Source organism: Pollicipes pollicipes, unplaced genomic scaffold (assembly GCF_011947565.3).
Source record: "Pollicipes pollicipes isolate AB1234 unplaced genomic scaffold, Ppol_2.1 Scaffold_7231;HRSCAF=8579_pilon_pilon_pilon, whole genome shotgun sequence".
Classification (NCBI taxonomy): domain Eukaryota; kingdom Metazoa; phylum Arthropoda; class Thecostraca; order Pollicipedomorpha; family Pollicipedidae; genus Pollicipes; species Pollicipes pollicipes.
Window position 1 is genome coordinate 39,441,809 of NW_023597034.1, and position 9,471 is coordinate 39,451,279.

Consider the following 9,471-nt stretch of genomic DNA (forward strand, 5'->3'; position numbering starts at 1 on the left):
ACAGTTACAATTGCACGGTAGGATTTCAGCTTCCATCACGCATCTGATAGACTGAAAGTGCAACAACGAGACGCAGACACCTTGGTAGTAAATCTATTTCGGGTTTAGTTGAATGTTGTCAGCTGAGTTCTGTAGGTCACTTTCAGGAAAATGAATATAGTGAAGATAGGTGACATAGATAATCTACCAACATTTTTATCATTTCCATTCATCATTATACATAATTTGTTAATCAGGAGAACATCTTTTTGACTTCCATAGACACTAATAGCACGGCTTTGGGCCGGCGGGGCTCGAACGAGCGAAACGGCCCCCATTATGGGCTCCGCGCGTACCCTCTGTGCCATCTATACCGCTTGAAGCAGCTCGAAAGTCGGAAGATTCACGTCGTACGCACAACACGAAATCTTGGACCTATGTAACGTGGGAGGATGGTTCGTCTCAATACGACATGATGGAAGATCTGTCAAACTCATCGAACTTTGACGAAATCAAATCAAATCAAATCAAATCTGATCTAAAGCTCTCGGAAAATCATAGTTTTCAACCCATGAACGGTATGCTGGTCGGAATTGTGTGCCGTGAGACTTCATTGTTGCCGGCTAACTTCGGTGTGTGTGTTGGTGGTGTTGGTGGGAGGGGGGGGGGGGGGGGGGCTCGGAACCCACTTTGACTTTGCAGCAACGAGGCCAAAAGTTTTTTGTTTGACCTGCCAAAAGTGTTTAGACCCCGTCGTTTTTAACCGGTGATACATTTGAGCCAGGGTCGGTTTTGAATCTGTAAGATTCATGATTCAGAGCCCGCCTCGACTCTGCCGCAGGTGTGGTTCAGCAACCGACGAGCGCGATGGAGAAAGCAGATGGGGAACCAGCAAGCCGGCTCGTTCGGCTCTCTGGCGTTCCCCGTCTCCTACCCTGCCGGCCAATACGGCGGTCTCACCGAGTCCGGCATGCAGCACCACGGTAAGTCCAGCATCCAGCACCACGGTAGGAGTCCCAACAGGGTCCTGTGGCCTCGGTAGGAGCCCCAGCAGGGTCCAGTAGCCTTGGCAGGAGCCTCAGCAGGGTCCGGTAGCCTCGGTAGGAGTGCAGCATTGCGCGGGTCCTAGTAATGACCAGTGATGTGCAGTGACTCTGCCCCAGTGTCGAGCGCCGCTGCACTGCAGCATCGATCGCGTTCTCGTGCCCATCGGCGCCGCACTGTGATGGCGCTGTTCTGATGATCTGATGATAGCGCTGTTCCGATGACCTGACGATAGCGCTGTTCTGAAGGTCTGATGATAGCGCTGTTCCGATGATCTGATGATAGCGCTGTTCTGATGATCTGATAATAACGCTGTTCTGAAGATCTGATGATAGCGCTGTTCTGATGATCTGATGATTGCGCTGCTCTGATGATCTGACGATAGCGCTGTTCTGATGATGAGCGTCTCCGTGCAGCTGACGCCCGCATGCTCTGCTGCCGTCCGTGTTCGGTCGGTGACCAGCGCCGCGCCGCCTCTGTCCATGGTCTGTCGCTGTGTAGCTCCGTGCTGTGGTCGCCGGTGTGGTGGCGGTCAGCGGCTCCACGCGGCGAGTGCCAGTGTCCTGTCGCTCAGCGCCGTCGCGCTGCTCGCGCTCGCGCCTGGCGCCCGCGGCCGAGCGCCGTGCCGGTCGGCGCTCCGGTACTGAGTGTGCGCCTGTCGCGCGCCGCAGACCCGTCCGCCTGGAGTCGGTCGGCCGGCTACAGCCCGGCGCTGCTGCAGCAGCAGTCGTGCGCCGGCTTCCAGGCGTTCCCGGACGGCTCGGGCGTGCACAGTCTGCAGACGCAGGCGGCGCTGCAGACGCAGATGGCCAGTCTGCTCGGCTCGGCCGGCGTGGCCGGCGCCACGGCCGCCGGCTACAGCGGCGCGCAGCAGACGGCGCAGGTGGGTGGCACGCGCGGCGGCTCGCGAGAACAGCAGCCGACGGAGTGGGCTGGTGTGGCGCTGCACCTCGCGTGGAGTCTCACACTGAGGGTGTCGGGACATTGCCACCTAGACCTCCACATTGGGCTAGTATGCAGGCTTACATACAATTGTGTGATTGTTAAAGGCGTTGGCCTTCCGAACTAAAGTTACAGACAGTTTATACATTTTTATTTTTGGGTGGAAGCAGGAATGACGTTACGGGAGGGGAACCGGTTTTTAACGAAGATTGCTAAAGTTTTCGCAATAATTATCAAAAGGAAGAAACAAGCTCCCGCTTGACGCCAACATCTTGTAAATTAGTCACTTGGAGCTTGATGCTAGTGCAAACAAAACCCTATGCTCTCTTTTTCGGCGAATTTGGCGACACGCGTAGTTACCTTCAGAACGCAAATTGTCGCGTTTTGCCCTTTCATAATCATGCTGCATGCATTCTTGATCACTTCAGTACCTGATCCAAAATACCCTTTACCTCCCCCGCTTGTCCCGTTTCTTCCCAAGTCATCGGTCGAGTATGCTGCCCGCGGCCTTATTGGTGCCTCGAGGCCTGCTCTGCCCGGAGGCGAGCGCTGCAGCGCAGGCTGACCTCTGGTCTCTCCGCCTGACCTCGTGCCATCGTCTGCCTGGGATGCGCTAGTTGGCCTGCGCTCGGCTCCCGTTGGTCGCTGGCCTGACCGGCGGCCGTCCGTTGCAGCCCATGTCCGGGTCGGCCGGCTGGAACTTCCACGGGAAGGAGTCGGCCACGTCTCAGACGTCCGGCGCCGCCAGCTCCACGCCCGCGGCCTGGAACCACTCCTTCACCGGCGCCGACAACTACAAGTGAGGCCTCCGCGCGGGACGGGCGCGAACTGACGCTGTTTGAGCGCCTCGAGCCGTAGGCCTTCAGCGTTGTGGTGCGAGTGTTGCGGGAGACGAAGCTGGTCCGACCGATCGGATGGATCTTACGATTTCCGATCCAGTCAAAGGGATTACATATATATCGGATGAGCAGAGTAGTTTGATGGATTGATTTGGACCAGATGTGGGTTTTAAAATTGGTAGACTTTGTCTTGTGAAGACGAACAGTATTCGAATCAAATTGTAATTAATAAATTGGTATCTGGTGCCAGAATATTTGCAGGTACTTACCCCCTATCGTTAGCAACCTCAGCAAGCTGAATCGATCGTAGATGTATTATTTACCTTTTCGGAAATGTGCATTCCTGCGTTGGACATTTGTTCTAGCTGACTAGTTACTCTGAGCACTGGTTCGATTGAATTAACAAATCTGCACCTGTTTCGTACTCCAGTACACTAGCTTGGCATCAACACATTCCAATGTGGTCTCAGCTGTGTCAATAACCGAAGCCAGCCCAAATTTGTCCGAATGTATTGACAAATGACGTGCTTTTGAAACAAGCCGGGCGCCTTGACACGCTGAAGCCATGCCACACTCCTTAATCTGGTCTTAACACATGACTCTTTATGCCCGCATCTACGATTTAACTACTTGGTCAACAAGAGGCATAAATGAAAATTACGGATAACTACATCATAAGCAATTTGAAATAGCACGAGCGAGCAAAGAGTGCAACGTGTTTGCTTGACAACTAGATTCTTAATACCAAGGCACCGAAGTTTGTGCTGATTACTGCTTTGCCTTTTCGAATGTGCTCACAGCTCTTCCGTTTTACAGCATGGCGTCCAGCAGCGACTTCCTCATGCCCTCTCACTACGGCGGCCAGTTCCCCGCCAATGGCTACAATCACCAGCAACTCAAGCAGCGTGGTCTCGGTCTGTTCTGAGCCGCAGCACACTGCGGCGGCGCGCCCCGTTCCCGCCGAAAGACTTGCGACTTCGTCCAAGCTCTCGTCCGCTTCTGTGAGCAGCCGAGTCATCTCTGCCGTGTCGCTCCTCTTTTGGACTCAGGACAGGACACGTCCAGCGATGACGTCTGTCTTTGCTGTTTGGGATCTACCGCCTGTGTCCCTGTGGCAAATGACTGGTGGACGTGAAAGATTGTGGCCCTCGTCCGGAAAACGACTCAACCGCTGGGAGACTCTGACCCAGAAGGCTTTCTGGCCCCGCAGAAAAGGGCCAGTAATGACGCATTTTTCAGAACTAAAAATGTACACGGCATTCGTTTCCGTCTGCCTGCGGTGTCTCTCATTGTAGTTATGTAATCCATCGTTGACCACATTAATTCGCATATTTATCTTCGAGTTGCCGGTCAAAATACATCACTCGCAGGCTCAGTTGCATTACACGAATAACGAGTGTGCATGCCACCATCGTTTTGTGAGGACATGGCGAGACCTAGACGGATTGTACCTACTGTGCGCCGGGTTACTGTGTTGTATATTGCTTCGATGCCAAATGAGAACATCAATTGTGACGTGTGTGAAATAATGTGAAATGTGTGTACTCCTAGAGTGCCAGGACCAACATATGTGCCAACTGTATTATCAACCTCAATGATATGTAATACGGCATGACGCTGTCAAAGGTGGCGACCTTTTTCATTCCCGTGCATTCGTGGGGCGGCATGCGTCCCAAATACCTGTACTACATCACATAGTATCCTTGCCCCTTTAGTTAAAGCATAGATTTTACAAAACCTTGCAGGTTCTTTAGACGCAGGCATTTGTCGTGTCCGGGTTGTCGTGATTATGATGCTTTATAGTTTTCGTTACCGCGTGGATGAGCATTCGAGCAGCATCCACGTACGATGATGATCACGTGGCGTGTGCTCCCTTTGTCACTTGACAGCTAACCAATTGGCTAGTTTGCTATGTTCATGACGATGCATCTGTTGCAGTGCAGTGGTATCACGTGCGCGCTCCAGGGAGCCATCATAGAAACAATGCTCGTCGGTTTCTCGAATGTTGAAGACAGAATTGGCCTTGGACATGCGACGTGTCTCTTCCAGTGGTTAATATATTAGCGATCTCATAGTGCACGTGGTTTTCCAGGAGTGTTGTTCTAAGGCCTGAAACATATGATGCTTCAAAGCAGACATCGTTTGATATGATGCAGGCAGGTTTGCGCTTCTCCAAAGCGGACTGATGAATTTTGGCTAGAACGCACACGTGCAAGCGCAATCCCCCAACGCCCAATGCACAACAACATTGGGCGTTAGGAGTAGCCCTGTGTTTAGCTCGAGCCGAATCCTGATTCCTGATCAAAGCCTATTCATGATCATCATCTTAATCGTAAGCCAATTATTTCTACCAATGCTGTGCCAGTTTCATATGGGTGAAATGAAAGTGGTAACGTTAGGAAACAAAGCACGCCTCAGACAAATCACAGACTATTTCGGAGCGTTAAAATGAGCAGCATGCATAATTAGTTATAAGCGTTTTGGGGAATAAGCAGTAAGTTTGCTTTTGCAAGTTCTCAGCAGCAAACACAACATTGCTGATCGTGAACTAGAGTTTACCAAGTCTCAACCTGGGACCAGAGGATATTACATGGTACAGATATCCTATATTCCTATATCCTATGCTGAAATCAGTGACAGAATTCTGCTACCTTTACCATCCAAGGGCTGGTCATATTTTTCATTGTCAATTGTCACAGCAATGAACTAACCCATACCTGACCCTTCATGCACCACTACTATGCGATATGAATATAATATAACAATAAAGAGCAGTGGTGGAAAGGTTGTCTCGTCTCAAATTGAAATTGCGTGTTGCATGCCCACACAATACGCAACCTGCAAGTGATAATTTCGTCTCCAAATTTCGTAGTCTTGGAATGCCGGTAAAGTGGAGTACATCAGTACACTCTCTACGCAGCGCGGGGGCCTGCATTGATTCTTAAGTTATCATAGAATGACATGATGAGATGAGTTTAAGATATCCTGGCGGAAACGACAGCCAGCGCCTACTTAGCTTATCTCTAGTTCAGTTATTCAGTGCAGTTCAGTTCAGTGTAGTTCTCTGCTGGCCGCACGAGTCGAAGGGAAGTGGATTTTTTATTGGGCTTGTTTGTTGGAAATGCGCTTGTAATTCGTGATGTTTCTTACTTAAGTAAGATAAGTTCATAATATCTTTGTAACTTATGCTAGCTAATCGCTGTCGCAAGAACTAGAGCACGAAGTAAGATTGCTGACGTGCAACCATTGCCAACGCCAATGCCATGCCAATGCCCCTGACTGGCATTTGGCAGGTGCAGATTATCAACTGTCAGGTTTAGTGCAGGCTAGTCCACATTGCATGCTACATAGCTAATGGGTCTGAGTCATTGTTGCCAGGCAGAATGAGCAAGCCTAGAGCTGAGACTTGAGAGAGCTTGTTAGTAACAGGTTACAAGCAAGGTATTGCTTACTGTACTCCGTTTGAAAGTTTTCACGCTACAAACTTGCTACTAGGCTACTCGCAGCTATTTTCCAGAGAGAGACGGAAAGAAGAGAGAGAGAGAGAGAGAGAGAGAGAGAGAGAGAGAGAGAGAGAGAGAGAGAGAGAGAGAGAGAGAGAGAGGTTCTTTGCACCCGGTTGCGCCTGGTAAGGGTTTCCGATCAAAAAGCCGTCCTTATGGAACGTCTGGGTTAAATTTCTGTTAAAAATGAACACCATAATGTAGTCAATGATAGCCTCAGAGAGGATTTAGATCGGCAAGTTGCAGAAATTCCTTGCATTTTGCTACGTCGGCAGTCAATGTGAGATAAGCTGCAGATTTCAAAGCGTGAAATCTAGCGTCTTTGAGGAGAGGTATTAAGTAGATTTAAGTGACTCATATGAATTCAGGATCATGGAAATAGATTCCGGGAATAGACGGCAGGTGATGTTATGGCTGCATAAGAGAGCTACACTCAGCCGGAGGGTACCCTTCAACTACTCATTTGCCCAGCGTTCGCCTGGCGGCACCGGGGAGTAGCCTGCGCTTCTCTCAGCTGGTAAAAGACTGCCTCCTACTCCGATGCACAATAAAGTTGTTGACACCGAATCCAACCTACAAACAATCTTTGAAAGTTTAACCCGATGTTGTTTTTGACCCGCCCTCCAATTCGTTTTCTGTTTGTTTATAGTTGCTTTTAATTCTGGCTGCAATTGCAAATGATTGAAATCTCCCCAGTTGATTCAATGGATTTTCATTATTTTAAACAGATGTCACAGCGTACAGCCACAGAACTAGTCAGCATGCCAGAATAGTATAGGAACTTACGAGCACGTACCTGATAAATAAATAATGATGTCTTTGAGCAAAAGCGTTTAAAAAATGCTATTAAAAGATCGGTAGGATCATGCAGTAAAAATAAAATAATTTCGCACAATTTTAATAAACACATCTTCTTCACAACACTTGGATGGAATGCAAGGACATTCATTCAAGACATTCGATGCATTCATTAGGGGAAAATTTAGGATGATGGTAAAGTGCTAATGTTGATCTTCAACTGGTCACTACTATGTTGAGTCATTTAACATGTGTCACTTACATCAGGCAAGGTTACAGTAATTACACAGAACGCGATCACTGAAATGCATAGAAAAAGATAGTGGCTAAGCGTAACAGTTATAGGCATAAGCGCTTTGGAAATCAAGATGTTACATTATGCCATAATCTGGTGCCAAGGGCTTCAAAAAAATGGCGGTGTTATCAGCGAACAGGTGAATATCTGGCATTTATGTTCTCAAAACACACACACACACAACACACACACACACATATATATATATATATATATATATATATATATATATATATATATATATATATATCAAATACGTAGCCAGCTACAAAAGTCCAGTGCATTTGATCATCACAAACAATTGTTTTATGGCTTGTTTGACTAATACTCCATTTGAAAAAGAGCAGTCCGTGCAATTTTCACGTGCACTAGCTGCACGTAACTTACAGAAGTTACCTCAGTGACGGCTTTACATGTTGCAGTTAACATCATCATCTGTCGCCTGCAGACCGCGCACACAAGTATGAAAGTGACAAGAAAATTATATATTCTGGTTTGTGAACACCATCCCATCCTTTTCATCACCTAACGTGATTAATTTGACGGTGCTAAAGTTGACGTAAACATTTGCATCCGACCTCACGTTTCTGTCTTTTTGCACCTTGTGTATAAAGTGGCATGCTGGTTCGTGTTATCAGGACGTTAAAAAAACTAGCAAGCCTGCTGGAAGCATAAGTCTTTGTAATTTCAGTGTTTTATCTATTTTATTTCATTTATGACATTGAGAGTTTAATTATTCTGGGTAATTTGGATGTGCAATCAGTAATGACCATCTTAATCCGTGGCATACCTAACAGCCTAAAAATCTGTGGCATCTCATGAATCATGAATGATCAAGTTAACTCGATAATGGTTTTGACCAGCACAACCCCATCAGCTTGGACTGCGACTCAACTATTTCGGGGAATCAATACCACTCTGACTCGATCGAATTCTGCATGATGCCGGGTGGGCTCCGACCCCGTGAGAAGTCGAGCAGTCTGCTGACGACCGTCGTCTGCGAGCGCTGGGCATCCGCAACATCGCGCATGCTGCGGAATCCGCCGACCACGCGGTGTTTTCTGAATTTCAACGCAATCTTTTTAAAAAAGATTGAACAGGGCACCATGTCATGACATGTCTTTACCATAAAGTTAACACAATCACAGAGTTTACTGATGATGTGCCAGCGTCGCCCTGGTGCAAGGCATGCCGAGTCGGCCCTGCCTGTACGCGGGACTCAGCCACGGCGAGTTCTTCACGGCGGCGGCGGCGGCGACGGGAGATGTCGAGCAGCGGCAGCGCGCGCCGGGCGGGCTTGGAACGGTGGAGCCACCTTGACCTGGCGGGTGATGGTGGAGGTGGCCAGACGGGACAGGGCACTGTGAGCCCGCCACTGCAGGGAGGGCGCGGGTCGCCTAGTCAGTTGGGCGACGACGGTCATCGGATGTCACTCAGCAAGCTAGCAAACTTGCTCAGCTCAGCAAGCAACTCAGCAGCAGCAAGCAGCTAGCCAGGCTTCCAGTGTTCGCAAGGCTCAGTTTAACAGAAGATAGGCCTGGTCTTCGACGCTCCCTTCTTGAGTAAACCCGTCATAGCGTGATCTGTTTCTGAACATAAAGCCATAACTTTTGTTTTGCTGCTCCCAAGATCCTTTGAATCATCATCTATTCAAGCAGGTTGCAGTTCTGTTGATCATGAAAGCTAGTCCATCCTTGTCCAAGTACAAAGTCCATCATGGCTTGCTAGACTAGTGGCCTGGGGTCGACGCCAGTATTTACGTCACCTGAATTATAGGTTTGGATTTTCTTTTGGCAGGTTTTCTTTTGCTGAAAGTGCCTTTTGAGGTAATTGTTTCACTGCTACTAGGAAACTAATGTTCAACACAGTAAGATTCTTGTTTCTTCGCTCGCTTCTTTCGCAGATCACTACAACCGGGTCACTGGTTTACATACGTTCCTTTCACAAATACCAGGCCCTGGTTGAGGGTTTTCCACTATTTTCCGAAGCGCCAGCCTCGCTTCCTGATTTCTATTGATTAGTTCATAAACACCGAGCCCTCGTTCCTGGTTCCCACTGGTTCTTTCGTAAA

General features: G+C 48.6%; 1 protein-coding gene across 1 annotated transcript; it reads left to right on the plus strand.

The window, feature by feature from the left end:
- Window positions 1–820: 820 nt before the first annotated feature.
- LOC119110105 (uncharacterized) lies at window positions 821–3,729 on the plus strand (the record flags this gene model as incomplete). Its single annotated transcript, XM_037233844.1, is given in 4 exon segments — window positions 821–962; window positions 1,695–1,858; window positions 2,640–2,764; window positions 3,621–3,729. Coding segments are annotated over 4 exon segments (501 nt in total).
- Window positions 3,730–9,471: the final 5,742 nt, after the last annotated feature.